Source organism: Marmota monax, unplaced genomic scaffold, assembly GCF_021218885.2.
Source record: "Marmota monax isolate L192 unplaced genomic scaffold, Marmota_monax_Labrador192_F-V1.1 WCK01_AAM20220418_F8-fsc00007, whole genome shotgun sequence".
NCBI lineage: Eukaryota > Metazoa > Chordata > Mammalia > Rodentia > Sciuridae > Marmota > Marmota monax.
In genome coordinates this window covers 5136121-5156041 of record NW_026692781.1, presented here as the reverse complement: position 1 = coordinate 5156041, position 19921 = coordinate 5136121, and the positions used below count along the sequence as shown (strand labels likewise).

Below are 19921 nucleotides of genomic sequence, written 5' to 3'. Positions count from 1 at the left end.
TTTATGTTTGTAAAAATAATTTGTAGTAAGAATTGCTTTGTTGGAAATACTTCTAAAATCCAATAATACATTAACAATTGTATACTTAATAATTTACCTTAATATCTTTACAGAAATAATACGGTTCTCAGCAATAATTATGCTAATAATTTTATTAGAATCAATAATACAAATTTTCTTTAAAATTAATCTTACTTGTTTTTAAAAAGTACAAGGAATTTTTTAATTTAACCATATTAATCAAATACTCACATACCCAAATACTTCAAAGTGATTTTTGTTTTCCCTTTTCTATAAAGCCAGGCTGCCAGTTAATGCAAATATACACATCTACCTCTCTTTGAATAACTTTAGGCCATTGTGAACTCTTTTATTCTCAAAAATAATTCCTAATCAAATTATTAGACTATCTAGACTGAAATTCTAACTTAATGATTATTTCCCAGCAGCCAATTTCTCACCATAACACCAAAAGTACCTCAACCAATTTGATATGAATGAAAAATTTCAATTCCAATAATTCCATAAGAAAGTATTTCCATAAGTATCAACAAAAGCACTAAAAGACAGTATACATTTGAAAATCCAAAAGGTGTTTTCTATAAAAGTAGCTCTTCAGAAGATCTTATTTATGTATAAGGAATTCATAAATATACTTCATTTAAACACTGGCCTGGCAACAATTACCTAGAGCTGGAGAAAGGTTTATTCCTATCTAAAAATTTTAAAATATAAGAAATTACTTACCTCTTCATCTGATTCATCTTCAGTAGAATTTTCAAGTCCTAACTCAATCAGATATAAAACCATGCAGAGTACATGTTCTGACAGATTTTGATGATCCATCAAAATCTTTAAAAAAGGAAAAAATTACCTCAAAATTGTCTCTTTCCACAGAACATTTCACGTAAAGACAAAAAAATTTTAATAAAGATGAAATGACATAACTAAATACATAAAAATCAGACACATATTACACATTGATAAGAAAATAAGCTAAAACCAAAAAGCCATTTTCTCTACAGAATACCTGGTACTTTAGCACTATCCTGCAGATTAAAGACTAACTCATTAAATAACCCACTAAAATCACTAATATCCATATGCCAGTACTTAATAAAATATTTTTCTTAAATGGTAGTCTTACTATATTGCCTAGGTTGGTCTTGAACTCATGGGCTCCTGCTTCAGTCACCCAAGTAGCTAGAGTTATGGATGACACCACCACACCTGGCTTAATAAAATAATTTAACAAAAATACTTAATATCCTAATTTTCTGACACTCTTTTCCTGAAGACCAGGATATCACATAAATAAATTTGTTAAATAGATTATTTATGCAAATGCCAATGTGTTTGGCATAATACCTAGCATATAATTGGGAGCACAATAAATGCTTATGAAACATTAATGTTCTTAGAATTAAAGGTCTGAACCTCTGAGTATTGTGTGGAGATGTATAAATGCATATGTCAATGTGGGGTTTATATGATGAGAAAGATAAAAGGAAGCCAGGCATGGAGGCACACACATATAATCTCAGTGACTTGCAAAGCCGAAGCAGGAGGATCACAAATTGAAGGCCAGCCTCAGCAAGTTTGTGAGACCCTGTCTCAAAAAATTAAAAGGGCTGGTTATGTAACTCAATGCTAGAGCACCCCTGAATTCAATCCCCAATACCAAAAATAAATAAATAAATAAACAAAGGGAATGAGAGTGGTTACAAAGGCTTCCCTGAGAAAAATCTGATAAGTCAGACCTTATACCTGAATTATACAAGACTTAACATATCTGACACATGATTTCAGGATTAGCCATACCAATCAGTAACTTAATGTGATATAAGTGACCACTAATCAGAAAACAACTAAAATACTACCCCACAAATAAGCTGGCAGCTATCATTTTGTTCTAATTACGTATCTGGATGGATGGATGAATGGATGGATGGATGGATGGATAGATAGATAAATAAACAAATAAATAAATAAATAAATAGATGTTATGGCTATAGCTAAAGTAACAATTTTTTAAAAATGTATTAAATGTTATGATAAATATATTTTAAGGTTGTAAATTTAAAAGCTAAAAATTATCTGGAGAAATTATAAAAATAACTGCAAATTAAATCTAAAGAATGTACACAAAAGAAAACAATAAAGATACTAACAGAAAAAAAAAAGAGTTTCTGAAGTGAGTACCAATGTCAACAGTAAATGAGACAGCAAAGGACAGGGTAACCAGAGCCTCACAGAAATTGCACAAATGGCTGAAAGGACTAGGAAAGGAGGGCTTCATCACTAAAGACCCAATCTACTGTAATAGACTTTCTACTGCTTTGACTTTCTACTGCTTACTTTGACTACTGCGAGGGCTTTTCCATTCATCTCTTGTGTTGTGATAAATGGTGAAGAGCGTAGGCTTTTTCAAAAGCTTTTAAAAACTGATTTTTTAACACAAATTCTATCCATGACTATTTGACTTATACCAACAGATTCTGGCCTTAGTTTTCATTTCTAAATCTGGAAAAATTGTCCAGAAAATATTGTGAAGATTACATGAATAACATCTGTCATTTTCTTAGCATAGTATCTAACAATCATTGTTCAACAAATAGTCGGTGAGTGGCACCCATGGTATGAGGAGCAGGAGCAGAAAAAGACGGGACTGAAGGCTAGGAGTCAATAAGGTCATCCTTTCGAATCCACTACATTGTAGAGAGGAAACCAAGACACAGCAACACACCCAGCTAGTGAAAGCAACATGAGAACACAGATTTCAGACTCCCAGGCCATTGCCTATCATTATTATACTGCCTCCTCTTGATAATGAAACATTGCCAGCTAAATGCAAATAAATTTTGACTTGAAATTCTGAGGTATTACAGTTTTAAAAGAATAACTTAAAGACTAAGGGAGGAAATTCATTTTCTAAGGGCTACAAAAAAAAAAGATTATTCTTCTTTATTTTAAGTATTAAACATGGCAAGGAATGAAAGTGGTTTACTATCACTAATGTAGAGAAATTTGATTTGATAATGTAATATCAGATAAATTTTTTTTATTATACTTGCTGAAGTCATGAAAGCTATTACAAATACATTTAAAATTTTTTAAATTTGCTTATAACAGTCTTGGAAAACTAAAGCAATGCCTTATTATTTTGTAATAAACATTTACATTAATCAAATTTTTTAAGTTGAAAAAATGTATAACTCAAAAGAACATAAATTACTTGCGGTAAGGTGAAATTAATTATTAATTATTATTAATAACAGTATTCAATTCTCCATTTGGAATAGTTATTTAACTTCTCAGCCCAATGATCATATTGAAAACCATGAATAATAACAGAACTTTTACCATAAGAATTTTTGCTAGATTTATGTCTACAAGTACATTTAAAGCACTTGAAAGAAAATCTAGCACTAAGAATTAACAATAGCTAAACTGTGGAACCAACTTAGATGCTCGTCAATAGATGAATGGATTAAAAAAAAGTGGAATTTTATTCAGCAACAAAAGAGAATAAAATCATGGCATTTACAGGTAAATGGATAGAGTTAGAGAAGATAATGCTAAGTGAAGTTAGCCAATCCCCAAAAAAAACAAATGCCAAATGTTTTTTCTGATACCAGATGGCTGATTCATAGTGGGGTAGGGAGGAGGAGTATGGGAGGAATACAGAACTCTAGATAGGTCAGAGGAGTGGGAAGGAACGGAGGGGGCATGGGGTTAGAAATGATGGTGGAATGTGATGGACATTATTATCCAAAATACATGTATGAAGACATGAACTGATGTGAATATACTTTGTATACAACCAGAGATATAAAAAAATATGTGCTCTATATATGTAATATGAGTTACGCATTCCACTATCCTGTATAAGTAAAAAAAAATTAATTTTTAAAAAAATACCTTCAAATAATGTATGTTATTTGTAAAATAAATACAAATAGCTTTTCAGTAAAAGATAGTTAATGTTTTTTTCATGAAGAAAAAGAGATTTTAAATCATTTTACTGAAGAATCCTCTTGGGAAGTAGTTAAAATAAACCTTTCCAGGCATTTATTGAAGCACTAGTTTAAAATCTTAATTAAAGCAGCATAACTTTTTTAAAAATTTTTTTAGATGTTGATAGACCTTTTATTACTCATTTATTTGTATGCAGTGCTGAGAATCGAACCCAGGGCTTCCCACATGCTAGGCAAGCACTCTACCACTGAGCCACAACTCCAGCCCAAAGCAGCATAACTTTTAAAAGTAAAATAAAAATTGGTCATGACTGAGACTTAATGAGGGGCAGAGAAATCTAAAAGAATTATTTCATTACAAAGCAAACATTAGGAGAAAGACTAACATATCTAATTAAATTTATACTTTCTTAATTTAAAATATTTGTACATAAGCAATTGGAAATCTATATTACAAATATGCGTAGTTTTCTTTTAAATTTCTTTAAATTTTTAATTTTTCAAATTTTAAATAGGAATAGCAATGATAGGTTTCATTTTATCTAATTGCATAGCATTTATCATGGTTTACAGTTATTTTATAGATGTTAATACTTATTTTATCTATAAACTGGGGATAGTTATTTTCTTTCATCTCTTATCTAAGTTAGATCATAAAAGTTATATATTTGTGTGTTTATATATATATATATATATATATATAAACACACACAACTTTCTAAAAATGTCACATTTCATAAAATTTTTTAGTACATAATAAATGTTAGTAAAATAAATCAGCCAGTTGTACCAGAGAAAACCCAAGAATACGGGCTGGGGTTGTGGCTCAGCAGTAGAGCACTTGCCTAGCATGGGCAAGGCCCTGGGTTCGTTCCCCAGCACCACATAAAAATAAATAAATAAAGATATTGTGTCCGACTACAACTGAAAAATAAATATTAAAAAAGAAAAGAAAAGAAAACCCAAGAATAAAACAAATTCTAAATAACATGAAAACATATTTTGGGTTGCTAAGATGTCTACCAGAAATACCAGAGATAAGACTCAAATCCCTCTATATCATACTCCTAATCAGAGGTTAAATAAAAAAACACAAAGAAGCACCATAAACTAAGGTCACTAGCCCACGTAATTGCCATTTTTAATTACATCATTCTAGTGGGTTTATGGGTTGTTTGGTTCCTTAGCTCATTCCATAATTTCTTTGTTCTGCATCATTCACTTCTTGTTCTATAGAAGCTAAAACCTAACACTTATACTTGAAGCTAAATAATTATACCTGAAGCTAAATACACCACGAAAAATGGTGTAGCTATTTCATTATTTTCAACTTCAAATTCACACACATACTATTATAACATACCCATATACATTTTACATACATCATATTCATCAATATGCTTTGCTTTATGAGTGTTACTTTTATTTAAATATTACCCTTCAGTATTTTTATTCAAAAATTATGAAAATAAATTCTAATCTAAGTCTTTTTACTTAAATTACTACTGTACCTTGTAAAGTAGAGTGAATAGCACAATGTGTAAAGTTTTACAGTGCAAAAGTCTCATGAGACCTTTATAACTAGGATGAAGTGATGTCCTTTTCTTATAAGGTGGCCAGGGATTTCCAGGGAATTTCCCACTCTGTTTTAAACTGTAAAAATAAAACCAAAATTAGATGACAGACTCAGAATTAAACTGTGGTTTAAACAGTGATTTATCAATATCAATTTCTGTCACATTTTTTGTATGCAGTACTATTTTTAATCATAATTGCTTTAAGATGCCAAACAGAAATCTAATCTCCACACAATGAGCTTTACTATTTGCTTTTCTTATTGGATAAAAATGAATAGAAAGAGCTAAGCCAAACACTAGAAAGAAATTTGAATACAAAAATGTTAATGGACACAGTGGTATGTGCCTGTTGTCTTAGCTACTGAGAGGCTAAGGTAGGAGAATGGCTTGAGCCCAGGAGCTTGAGTAACAGTGTGACTTGGGTAACAGTGTGACTCTGTATCAAAAAAAAAAAAAAAAATGAATTCTAACAAAAAGGTGACAAAGCAAAGTACTCAAAGAAATTTCCAGTTCTAACAAATAATCAAAATAGATAACTTGAAGACTCTCCCATTGGCTGGAAGAGCTGCATGAAATATAAAATGTATTCTTTTGAACATATATTTAAGACCTCACCAAAAAAAAAAAAAAAAAAAATGGAACTTCCCAGAAACCAGGAAAAAAAAAAAAAGAAGAAGGAATTAACAACAAGCACTACCACTGTGCCAATGGTTTTAAAGTCCTTGATTAAGCAGAGAACAAGGTGTTGAGGCCTACAGGCAAAAGAACAATCACTGTAGGTAATTAATGATGGGGTCAGACAAAAGGAAATAAAATGTTAATACCTCCTGAGCACTTCCCCCTCCTCCACCAGTTGCCAAGGTTACCTGCCTCCAGAGAATTATTCCTCACAGTAAGGAGTTAATGAGTAGCCCCAGGGTGACTCCCTTCCTGCCTCTACCCCAGAGCCTCTTCCTTCCAGCCTTTGGATCACCTTTTGGGTCATGTAGGCAGGATAGAGGGAGGAGAGAACACAAGAACAAAGAAAATCTAAAATGTATAAAAGGGGCAAGACATCCCTACTTCCTTGGATACCTAGCTCTCGGTCCCCTTCTCTTTGGAGAAGTATATCTTTGTTCTATCCTTTAAACAAAACTTGCTTTCTGTGATTGCTTGGCATTTCTCTGGTGTTCAATCTTCAACATCAGGAAAACTGGACTTGGCCCTGATTCTCATTACTGATATCAGTGTTGGGTACACACAAGCTCAGAGATGAAACTGAGATTCCCCCCAAAGCAGAGACCCTAAGAAGTCTTTAACCTCAATGAAGAGGATAACTCACAAGGAGAAATAAGAATCTTAAAGAGAAGGTTCTCTCTTCTGGGCTAGAAGAATGATAGGCTCTCCATGAAGAAAATAATTAGCAAACTTGTGTGCAGACAACAGCAGACTCAAAACACAAAAGGAAAAATCTAAGGGAATGACACAGAGAAACTAACAAACCCAAACTATTTTAGAGAATATTAACTCCTGCCTAGAGGCCAATAAAAACAAATTAGTAAAAAATTTTAACAATATAATCAACAAACATGAGGCAGGAACACATAAATAACATTCACCAATTAGATGTATTTAGAATATTTATAATTTTAAGTGCACTTGGAAATTTATAAAAATTTGTTAAATGCCAGAGTACACAGTAAATTCAGCAATGACTAAAAGAATTGATACACAGACCACAATCACTTGTCACAAAATAAATAAAACTAGAAACCAACTTAAAAAGATAATCCACAACTACAAAAATGTAGACATTTTAAAATACTATGGGTGCAAGGCATGGTGGCGCACTCACGTAATCCTAGCAGCTCAGAAGGCTGAGGCAGAAGTTCAAAGCCAGCCTCAGCACAAATGAGGCACTAAGCAACTCAGTGAGACCCTGTCTCTAAATAAAATACAAAATAGGGCTGGGGATGTGGCTCAGTGGCCAAGTGCCCCCTGAGTTCAATCCCCAGTACTCCCCACCCCAAAAAAACACTATGGGTTAGAAATTCAGAGGTTGTTAAAAATCCTAGCAGAAACTTTTAAAAATTAAGAACTCTGTAATGCTAGCTACTCCTGAGGAAAAGCAGGAGGATCACAAGTTCAATGCCAGCTCAGCAACTTTGGCAAGATCCTGTCTCAAAACCAAAATTTTTTTTTAAAAAAAGGCGGTGGGGGGGGGGGGGGCGCCTGGGGATGTGGTTCAGTGGTTACATGCCCCTAAATTCAATCCCCAATAACCAGAAAAAAAGGAAAAAATATATATATATATTGGAGGTGGGGTTGTAGTCCAATGACTGGTTCAATCCCCAATACCAAAGTGGGGGTTGGGGGATAGAGAATAATTTTTCAAAAGAATAAAATAGAACCTAACAATATAGAAAAAAAATATGAGATATGACCAAAGAAGTGTTTGGAAAGAAATGTACAGCCTTAGATATCAATCCACAAAATGGTAGGAAATAACAGCAAATCATATATATCGGGTTAAGTCTAGTATTCAGAATACATGAAGTGTTTTTAAGTCTCGGTAATAAGAAGACAATCCAACTTAAAAATGGGCAAAGAAATCAGCAGCTCCTGGTACCTCGCTAAGTGGAAATGGAGAGATGAGGAGGGGCAAAAATAAGAAGAACTGAATGCAAATTGTCACTTCACCACTGCAACAGAATTCTGCCTAGACAACTTGTCTCTGAAGAGGACAAAGCACCATACATAGGTATGAAGATGGAAGATTAAAATCATAGTATGCATATTTGATTCAGACCACCTAAGGCCTCATCTCCCATTCAGTTCACAAAACACACATAGCCAAACTATTACCTTCTGGGAAATATTTTAAGACACTTCTCTGAGAAATCTGACCAGAACAAGATCTAAAGAGACAACATAAGGGATCCCAAGAAACCTGCATAACTAAATCCCCCTAAATTAAATTTCAGCTTCTACAAGTTTGACCAGCACAAACAGCTCTTAATAACAAGCACCAGAATTATCAGACTTCTGACTAATGCCTCTCATGTGGAAGAGCTAGAGAGCAAACAATACATAATGTATCTTTGAGGAAAGAAACACTATGTAGGTGGGGGAAAAACAAATCTTTAAAAACTACCATTCTCGTATTAGAGAAATCAATTACATATATGGTTCATAAACTAGATGCCAAAAAATTAACTTTGCATTTTTTAAAAAAAACTCCTTTCTATACAATGTTACAATGGTCATATATAGGCATAATTTTCAAAACAATTATAATATCTCGTGATGAAATATTTTAACTACTATATTTCATTTAGCATAGAAAAGCAGTTCCTAGTTTTTATTTTCTTTGTTTGCTTTAAGCACTAAAGCTCCTAAATTTTAAGCAGCACTAGATTATTAAAGTGTTAAAACATAAAGGTTATATATTTTTTCAAGGAGCAGGTAATACATCATTTTGACTGCTCTTTTCAAAAGCATTAATGGAATAATGCAAATGATATGCTACATGACAGAAAAAAAAATTAAGTGATTCAAACCAACACCTAATTATTGACCAGTTAGAGACAAAAATGATATATACAAAGTCATACATCATACTTTCAAGCATGGGGCAGTAGCCATTAACCTTCATGATGAGAAATGGGAAACAAAAGAAATTATAGAATAAAAAAAAAATTACTGTCCAGTTGAATTTAAGACAGTCCCTGTATAAAATCATTTTTATCTTTTTGAAAAGGCCTAGATCATAGTTCTAACACTGCCATTAATGAACATATTTCATTGAGCTTCTCTGGGCTGCAATGGCCTTATAACGTAAAATATAACAATGTAGGGATAGTTTTCCATTTGTTGCTTTGCTTTGTTGCTGTTTGCTGTTATCTTTCTTGTTCTCTTTTTAAGAGCTTAACTATCCATTAAAGGGTATCTGGTAAGCAATGAGGGAAGCAGGATGAGCCTTCTCTTGTTGTTGCCCCATCCCTCTTTCAGCGATAGCTCACAAAACACTTTTATGGAATCTGCACTAGGTCTTGAAGGCCATTCCCAACAATAAGACCCCAAGATTCTAAACATAAATATCACATAAGGCAAACAGTTTTTAATTTCAACTCTCGGCACAAAAAGAAATTTACTTTTTGTGCGCTTAATAAATATTTACTGACTGCCAACAAACTACCTAGCAAAAAGTTTAAATTCTAAGGATACAATAGTTTAAATCTACTCAACCATTTTAAACTAGTATTCTTCAAAAGGTTTTTCTATTGTCTTCTTGCAAATAAAAGAGGACTAACCCAGCAAAGTCAATTAATCAACTTTTTATCTCGATACTCAAAAATGAATAGTCAATAAGACAACAACAATATCACATTTTATATTTCATATAAAAATAAATATTTGAAAATTCAATTTTTAAAAATTCAAAGTTTTGGACTGGGGATGTGGCTCAGTGTTAGAGCGCTTGCCTAACACGTGCAAGGTGCTGGGTTTGATACTCAGCACCACATAAAAATAAATAAAATAAAGGCATTGTGTCCAACTACAACTAAAAATATATTTTTTTTAATTCAAGTTTTACACAGAAAGAAATATTTTCCTTCATGGATATACATAAGTAAATAAAATGTTGTCAGATGAATATAATGGTTTTCACATAGAATTTAAAAGGTTAATATATTTTGTCATCTATTTTTATTGCTTTCAATACACAGTTCTTTAAAAAAATAACAGATGTCCAAACTGCTAAGAAACAGAACACTTCTAAGAAATTACCAAAAAAAAAATTTGAACAAGAACTCAAAGGCCTAATTGAGGGAACTGAGAGAAATAAGAATCACAAAGAACAACATAGAAAATAAGGACTAAAAACATCTTTGGGGATATAGTTTTATCTGATTATGTAAAGTAGCTATAAATCAAAATATGATATAGATTTTAACAACTAATAATACAAAACAGATTAGAAAGCACAGAATTCCTCTAAACACAATATACATCTAAACTATATTAGCACTAATGACATTTAAGGCAAGGTTGGTTGTGGAGTAGACCTATCCTCTACCAGATGTCTGCAGCAACTCTACCATTCTTCAGGCAATGCTGGTGTTTCCTGGGAGACAAAAATTGTCACTATTTGAGAAACACTACTCTACACGAAAGAAAGAAACTGCTCAGAACGAAATGAAAAGTTTGCTAAGTAAAATATAAAAGATAAAACTCTGTCTTCCTTTCAGAGTGCCTGGCATATAATAAACAATAAATAAATGGGTATTGTTAAATAAAATTTTTCCTTTAAAATTGTTTATATTAATAATTTAATGATTCCTTCAAAGCGCTGGAAGTTTCAGCCCAAACCCAGTTCAAATTTCTGTTAGCTACAAAGTAAAAGATAATATTAAATTTGCTTTATATTTATATATTCAAAATGACTAATCAACAACAACAACCTGAAAAAAAGGCAGAGCAACTTGAGAAGTTTATGAAGTCCACTTTATGCATTTTTGAAATCTACTTTAGGTATTCAACACAAAAGCACCCTCCCACTCATTTTTCCATTCATATTATTTAAATTTATTTCACTCAACAAATAAACTCTAAATGCCTACTATGTGCCAGTGATGAGATATAACTTCCCTCAAAGATTTAAGAATTTAGTAAAAGCCTAGAAGCAAATAGATTATTAACAAACCACATAAAAAAGAATAAAAAGAAGTGGCTAAGAGAGCAGAGAAGAGAGAACTCAGACAACTTCCCCAAAGGGTTTTTAGAAAAGGCAAAGAGAGATGTTGATGGCTAAGCTGAGTTTTGTTTCTGCTTTGTTTTGTTAGGTTTTCTTATTTTGTTTAGAGGGAAGGGGAGCACACTAAAATTCCACAATCCACAATTTTCTTCAGATTAGTTGTCTGTGAAATTCAACATATATCTATTACTGCAAATCTTGGCAAAGGAGAAGTTTCAATTACACATAGTATCTATGATGATACTTTGATAGTTATCTGAATATTTCCTCAAGATCAAAGACATTTGCATAATTTTAAACTTGTTTTTAAAAATGTTTACCTTAAGCTTTAGAAAAGTACAGATAAAAGACACTGATGTTGAGCAATAATATTAACTACTAAGATTTAAAAAGAGGTAGAAATAATACATTAAAAATAGTCTACAGTTTATAATAAAGTATAAAATCAAATTTGAAAAAGATATTCTTCAAATTTTTATTTTCCGCAGTCATCATTTTAAACTTTTATTTTAAAAATGTATAAGTAAAATATATTTTGCTTTATCTGTTTTCTCAGTTGTCAAACACATAGCAATATTTTCACACTTTTTCATAGACAACTATCATCATCTCTGATGTCAATTTTATTTTCTTAACTTGTGCCTCCTCTACTGGTTCAAAAGTAGAACAACATAAAACTACACCTCAAAATCTACTAATCAAAACTCAACTAAATATGTAATATTTTTATTTACTAATCATGTTCTATAAATTGAACAGATTAACATCAAACATTGAGAACATAATCTCAGTCTGATTTTTTTTAATCTTAAAATTTTTTCTCCTCTAAGATTTGAGAGTATACTTCAATGAGAATATATTATATGGGTTATAATTGAAATCTTTTCAGATAAACACAAAATATTCCACTGTGAGAATAATCAATTTGATGGACTTACAATGCTGTATATCTGTCCATTGCAGACTGCACATCTCTACGGTAAACTGTTCGAAGAATGACCATGACAGGGTCAAACTCCTGATCCCAGACTTCAGCTATTTTTCAAAAAAAGTAGAAACAGAACACTGATTTCTTAGAAATAAAGTCAATTTTTAATGATTTCTTACATTTGTTAAGTATATTTTAAATTTTAAAAAATGAAATAGATCAATTTTACTATATTTGCCTTAATAAACTTGATGTTATAATTAGTTTTCTAAGTCAAAAATCACAATTTCAGCATTATGTTCTCTTAAGCTCTACAAATACTAGTGAGCAAAAGTTTTGCAATATAACAATGCCCCACCATAAAAGTTTAGTTCATTTGTTGTTGTTGTTGTTTGTAAGATGCCTATTAGAAAGTAAGAAAGACCTTAAAAAGTGCCCAAAGGTAAAACCATGAAATCAGATTAAAATGTTAATAAGCTATTGATTTTCAAGACTCTTATTTTATCTATCTTTTTTGTTAATAAAAGATTTTCTGTCCCTTTGCTAAAATTAATAGTTTTCTCCTTACCTTCTGTATAATTATGAACCATTGTCCCATATGTTTTATGTGTACTACTGGTGGGATTTCAAATGTTAACTGTATAAAGGCTTTTATTTTAATAATTATGTAATTATTTTTAAAGTATATATGAAAATTGCAAGCTGCCAATAAAAATCTATAACCTCACTAATAACCTCATCATGTTTAGGATGAGGTGAAGTTTAAAAAAGAAAGTTAACTCATGTAAGAAAATAATAATTTCAGAAATCATTTCCTTGAGAGTATCTCTTTCCTGGTTAAGATTGTTTTTCCTTTCATCCTATCTAACAAAATTCTTAACATTTGAAAACATGACATAGAGCTTAAACTAATTTCAACTTTCTAACACTATTAACCATTGTCCCTAATTTGTCTCAAACTCAAGTGGGCTTAATAACCATCTACACAGCATGTTTAAAAAGCAGTTTCTCAGGTTCCTTCCCCAGGGATTCTGATGAAAGCAGATAGGGGATGAGATACAGGAACCTGTGTCTTTAACAATGGCTGCAAATGAGGCTGGCAAAGGTAATATACATATTGCACTTTCATAAGCACTGCTCTACACCAGAATGCTACTTTATTCCTGAATCCACTTAAATGTGTGACACAGAGTTCTTTATTATAAATAACTACTGCTTTTTCTTTAATGGAATACATTCCAACCACAGACTCTAGAATCTTCTTGTTTCTTGTATACTCTGAAAAATTCACTATAAGGCTTTTCTGCTGCTTCGCCAAATACAGTATATACTATGTAAAACTTCAAAAAAGTTTGCTTTTTCACTTAGAAAATGAATGTTGAGGAGCACATAACTGCTACTCCCTTCAAAATTTTAACATAAGCAAAAATCTGAAAGTTAAAAAAAAAAAAAAAGAAAGAAAAGAAAACACTGAATCAGAACTTAACCTCTCTAGCTCTTGTCAAGCATATCATCTGTGAATCTAGTGGAAAAACCTTAGAAAACCAGTCATGTAAATAGTTTCTATATTTATATAGGTTCAAATTTGCCAATTTCATCAGCATTCTATATAGATTTTAATTTGAACTGTTTCAAACTAAAAATTGGGAACTAAGAAAAATTTCAAAATAATTAGAAAACATTCAAGATATTTTTAAGTATATACTTTTATTTTATAATTTCTGGTTCATTTTGGTTATGGTCACTTATAAAAAGAGTTCATATCTAAAGTTCCTTTTATAATTTAAGAGTCATCTAAGAAGCCTGATCATAACATAAAACCAAAAATTTGTAAATAAATGGAAACAATATTACTCTTTACCATAAAATACACAAATTTCGTAAGAAAGCTGAGAGAAGAAAACCAAAACTGAATCAATAAAAGGTGAACATTTCCTTTCAGTGCATAAAAGAATTTACCTCCAGAGAATTGATAATTGACGGAATTTATGTATATACATACTATATAAACATACCTTTGGGAGTATACATGCCTTGTTGCATAGAACCTCCAGGTTCAAAAACAGGAGCCTTAAAATCAGCTACAGCTGATAAAACTGATTCAAAGCTGTAACTGCCTGGGATAATGCCACTTTTGGGGTTGGGATTTTCTGGAATATAATGTATGTGTCAAGAAAAAAAAAATTCATCCAAAAAAGCCAGCTTCACAGCCTTTCCAAAATACTCTAGTTTCCTAATTAATTTTACTCCAATGGGGAATAACTGGCTGCAATATATAAAATTGGCCACAAGAGGGCTACATAGCATTCCAATAATAACTTATTTTTATTAATTGTGATTTCTTTTTTTAATATTTTAAATCTAGGAGCCAACTAGTAAACTGCATGATGAAGTAGTTCCCAGGTATATTTCCTCCCAAATAAATTCATCAAATTTCAAAGAGTGAGAAAAAAAATCTAATTGATCTCCATTTTCATCATTTTGCAAATATTATACCTTTCCTCAGAAACCAGAAAGAATGTTATAAATATTAACCAATATTTTTATGAGCAAAGAGATTATTTTTCCAAAAACATAAAATTTTCCCAAAGAAAAAAGATGAAAAGCAAGTTTAATCAAAGAAGGAAAGCAGTAAAACACAAAGATTCTCTTTTTGTTTCATATTAAAGTATATAATTTTTCTTAAATTCAAAGTTACAAAAAATGTTTTTGCCCTGAACTAGTACTGATACATACACAGTCTACAATGGATGAATGAAATCATTCAAATATCAAGTTGATGTTGCTTATGAAAATCAAGGAAATCAAATAAGTATTCTAAGGAAGCATCATTTCACAAAACCAAAATTTCAATCAATTCTTCCAGACAAAATCATAAGATAAAATACTAGATTTATTCAAATATTTTCCTCACAAAATAATATTATAATCTTTGTCTAAATGTTCATTAACTAAAAAAAAAAAAAGTACAAATTGTATACTCAGTCCTATGCAAACAACCATAAATTTCTGGTTTGAAGACAAGAATATACAGATTTGAAAATCTTTTTTCTTTTTCAAGACTGAATTCTAACAACAATCCAAAAAGAAATCAGAATGTTTGAAACCCTGGTAATGGTTAATTACAAAGTAAGCCACTGTGAACTAGAATTCCAGCCTGGCTACACTGATGAAGCTAACTATCTACCTTTTAAAAAATATGCAGCTTCCTAATGCTATTCTAGAATGTTAGTTCCTGGAGAGTCAAGAACCACTATCCCCAAGGTCCATCCTAAAGACTAAGGAAAGACTCCTAAGAGGTAATAATAGGTTAAAAATACCTGTCACCATCCCTGAACAAATACTTGAGCAAACAAATGGCATCCTTCTTTTCCTATATCATTTTTCAACTCCAAATAAAGCATTTTTAATTAAAATACTAATATATCTTTAATTCATAAAAATAATTTTTATTTTAAATACAACTAACAGAACATTAAACATTTTAAAAGGATATGAGGTCCAACAATGAACTATGTGTCCTGTCGTTCATACACAGCTGGGCTACCATCTCTGCCCTGAGAATCTCATCATCAGACATTCCTAAAATTATTAAAAATAGAATTAATAAATCTGAATGTAAATAATAAAAAAATAAACATTTTACCCAGATGTTTTACCAAATATAATATGCTTCAAATTAAGAGTAAAGGATGCAAAGCCCCAAATTTAACTATTTTAACTACCCTGCTATTTGCAAATCAAAGGAGTTCCTTAACCAAAGAATTTTTTAAAATATTTTTAGTTGTAGATGGACACAATACCTTTACTTTATTTATTTATTTTTATGTGGTGCTGAGGAGCAAACCCAGTGCCTCACATGTGTTAGGTAAGCACTGGACTACTGAGTTACAATCCCAGCCCCCAAAGGAATTTTTTAAAGGCTATTCTAAAAGATATATCAATTGTACAACATATCAAGAGTTTGAAAGTATGTTTAAACATATCTGTATCCTTTCCTTTTTCCATAAGCTGATTATTACCACATGGAGAAGGAAGGAAAGGGAATAAAATAGTTAATAATTTAAGTGTTGCTAATACTAGTAGTTTTTACCTAAATGTAAACGAAGACTCAAAAGAATCACAAGAAATGTAAGAGCTCCTTCTAGCATCGATCTTTCATGCTCTGCATCAAGTACTGTATTTTGATGTTGCGATGCCATTGTCAATAAATCTACCACTTTAAATCTATAAAAATAAATATTTGAGATAAATTTTTAGAAGTTAAAACAAAATTAACCTATATTCTAAATTTTTTTTAATAAAAGTATGCTTACCGTTCAAAGACAGATGATATAAAATAATCTGGGTCAAGTCTAGAAGCACAAACCTTTAAAAAAAAAAAAAAAAAGAAAAAGCTTTATATCTTAATATACTGTTTGCTTCTTACTCTTTTTTCCCTGTTTTGACATTGTGGAATGTGGGGAATTATTGACCTGGAAGAGAGTGCCCCTCCCAAGGATAATTCCTAAACACAGTAAGACCTTACTTGATAACATACCTCATGTAAGCCATCCAACCCACGTTATCTAACTTACACACCAACACAGGTTTTCCCCTAAACAACCCAGAGCTGAATACATACAAGTCAAGTACAGTCACTATGCCACAAAACCACCAGAATTATTCAAACTATTCAAGTCTAAACTGTTTCCCCTGCCCTTCCTTATCTTTCCTACAGAAACCAAAACAAGGCACTGGCTTAGATCCTCTCACTCCTGCCTCTACCTCCTGACCAAAACCTGATACTTTCCTTTGTGGCCCCATGTGGTATGGTATGAACTCTTTCCTTAAAAATGTAAGTAATAACTTCTTTCATTGGTACTGCCCTCTCCATGTCATCACTCTGTTACCTTTATAAATTAAAATTCCACAGGTATAAATTAGACACTTCAAAACACAATATTATTATCAAGTTGACTTTACCTGTAATAAGTAAATGTCAGGATCTATCATGGAATTACAAAAATGAGACTGGACATAAGTCATGGCTTGTCCTTTGATTTGCAAGCCATTTCGTACCCACATATTGCTGTGGATTTCAGCAAGACTTGCCTAATAAAATAAAAAAAAATAAGTACTTTAGAGAATAAATCACATAAATTCAAATCTTTATAAAATCACATTAAATAATCATTCTTAAATATTTTATGACGTAATCATAATATAAACCTGGCATTCTAAGGTTAAAGATATTCAGTTTAAAGGCTGAGGATGCAGCTCAGTGGCACAGAGCTTGCCTAGAATGTGCAAGACCTTAGGTTCCATGTCCAGTACTGGCAGAAAACAAAAACAACCCCCCCCCCCAAAAAAAAAAGTTGTTGGATAAAAAGATATTTAGCCCAAATACATATTTTTAATTTTTTAAAATAAATATTATGTTTTATATAGCCACCTTTTTTGGAGCTTATATGTGAGTTAGTTTTCAAAGATGACTTCTAGATATATTTGTAATATTTTCACTGAAATCTTTCATGAGAAGTTAATGTTCAGTTTCACTTAATTTCTCCCTCAAAAAATGCACACATACATGAAGCTCAGAGAAACACAATGGAATGAGCATAAAAGAAACTTGGCTATTTAAAAATCAACTAATACAACCTACATCTTTAATTCAACCTAACTCAACCTTTGAACAACTCATCTTCCAAATAACTGGAGGTTTTTATAAAAGGATATTAGAATAAGTTTTCTTTCTTATATTTCTTATATGACTTGGTTAGGTGCTGGCTAGAATACACAAAATCCTCAAGTCAAAGAATGTCTAAAAGAAGTTCTAAGAAGGTCTTAAAGTGTCAAAAACATACTTTCACTGAATTTATTCCTAAACTTTATCAAAACTCCTCATATATTTATTTCTAATGTTTACTAAAACTAATCAGTCATAACATCACCTTTTACCTGTTCCTAACCCCTAGAGTTGAAATTCAATGATTAACAATCTACAATAGCTAGGAAAAATAAATTGAGATGCAAGTCCCTCTAATGTATATAAAAGACTGGCCCAGAAAATAATAGTGTGAGAACTCAAAGAAAACTTATTGCTTACTAAAGCTAATACTTCTTTCTTCTTTCTCATCTCATTTTACAGATGAGGAAACTGAAGGCCAGTGAGGAAATTTCCCCAAACTGTGAAGAAAATAAAATGTTAGGAATCCCAAAAGCTAGAACCTATTGGGTCCCATGACTTCCAAAACAATGGTAAATATGTTTAAATTCCTCTGTAGTTAAATATAGTGAAAAGAACTCCTAGGGAAATTAAAGCTACATCTCATAAAATAAATTTTAAAAACACCTGAATTAGGCAAAAACACAAGAATTCATTTTTTTTCATGTTTTCAAACATTGTGGCTATAGTAACAATGATAAAGGCACACTAACCAAATAAGAAAAGCATCACTTAGCACAAAAATCCAATTCAAAACTATTTAAAATTTTGAATACATACTTGAATTTGGAGTGGGTGAATCATTAGTTTCATTAACATCTCCTGATCTGGTAAAACAGAATCCAAATCTAGTTCTTGACATTTTACAGCCTAAAAATTATTTAGAAAAAAATAGTAATTCAATATTTCTCCAAAAATAACAACTTTAAAACAAAACAAATTTGTTTAATGGGAGTCTTACCTTACTCAAAAACATAGCATAGTAACGATGTAGAGGCAGATGAAAAGTGACTTGGTTAGGTGCTGGCTGGAATGAACAAAATCCTCAAGTCAAAGAATGTTTAAAAGAAGTTCTAAGAAGGTTTAAAGTGTTAAAATCATACTTTCACTGAATTTATCCGTAAATTTTATCAAAACTTAAAATTTTAGAAGTTATTGCTTTAAAAATCACTACAGTTAGAATTATTACAATTTTAAACACCTAAGAAAGTATATATTATTCGTCTTTGAAATTTCTGAAGCATCTATCACAGATATTTTTCTAACCTAAGCTAAAGCAAATAATCATTATAAAAATGAAATGGAACAGATTACCTTCTACATTAGTCCATTTAGGGACTCTTCAATTACATGCATTATAAACTTGATAGTAATAAGAATAATATACTCAATTAATATTCATTGAGCACTTATTATGTGTTACATCACCATGCTAATAACTTTACCCACAATACCTCATTTAATTCTCACAAGAATCCTATAGAATAGGAACTATTGATATTTCAACTCAACAATAGAGGATTCAAGCTTAGAAAATATAAGTCACTTCCTAAAGCTTAAAACTGGTAAAATGAGGAGCTAGTCTGGACCTCACTGCTATACAGAGTGTTAAGTGGACCGGACAGCTGGGCACAATGGCTCACACCTATAATCCCAGTGGCTAAGGAGGCTAAGACAGGAGGATCACAAGTTAAAAGCCAGCTTCAGCAAAAGTGAGGTGCTAAGCAACTCAGTGAGACTCTGTCTCTAAATAAAATACAAAATAAGGCTAGGGATGTGGCTTAGTTGCCAACTGCCCCTAAGGGAGGAAGGAAGGGGAGGGGAGGGGAGGGGAGGGAAGAAGGAAAGATGGACTAGATAACTCTAAACTGAAGTACAGATGCAGGGTATCCTTGATTCCTTATTCACCAGCTGGGTGAGACACTCCTTGTACAGGTCAACCCCTATATAGGTCAAACACATCAGCCTCCATAACAAAACTTGATAAATAATATG

At 31.6% G+C, this 19921-nt stretch overlaps 1 protein-coding gene across 9 annotated transcripts in view; it reads right to left on the bottom strand.

Annotated features, from left to right (window-relative positions):
• The window catches only part of Ubr3 (ubiquitin protein ligase E3 component n-recognin 3), a 228214-nt gene that overhangs the window by 116914 nt on the left and 91379 nt on the right, over positions 1 to 19921 (bottom strand). For all 9 annotated transcript variants that reach the window (XR_009227002.1, XM_058580166.1, XM_058580168.1 and 6 more), the window contains 10 exons: positions 18888 to 18953; positions 18707 to 18796; positions 17185 to 17313; positions 16536 to 16588; positions 16313 to 16446; positions 15716 to 15801; positions 14235 to 14376; positions 12230 to 12326; positions 5489 to 5630; positions 748 to 852 (listed from right to left, as the gene is read on the bottom strand). Coding sequence is in view for 8 of the 9 variants with exons in the window: in XM_058580166.1 (XP_058436149.1) it covers positions 748 to 852; positions 5489 to 5630; positions 12230 to 12326; positions 14235 to 14376; positions 15716 to 15801; positions 16313 to 16446; positions 16536 to 16588; positions 17185 to 17313; positions 18707 to 18796; positions 18888 to 18953 (1044 nt within the window). In the remaining variant the exon portion in view is untranslated. The remainder of the gene's footprint in view (positions 1 to 747; positions 853 to 5488; positions 5631 to 12229; positions 12327 to 14234; positions 14377 to 15715; positions 15802 to 16312; positions 16447 to 16535; positions 16589 to 17184; positions 17314 to 18706; positions 18797 to 18887; positions 18954 to 19921) is intronic.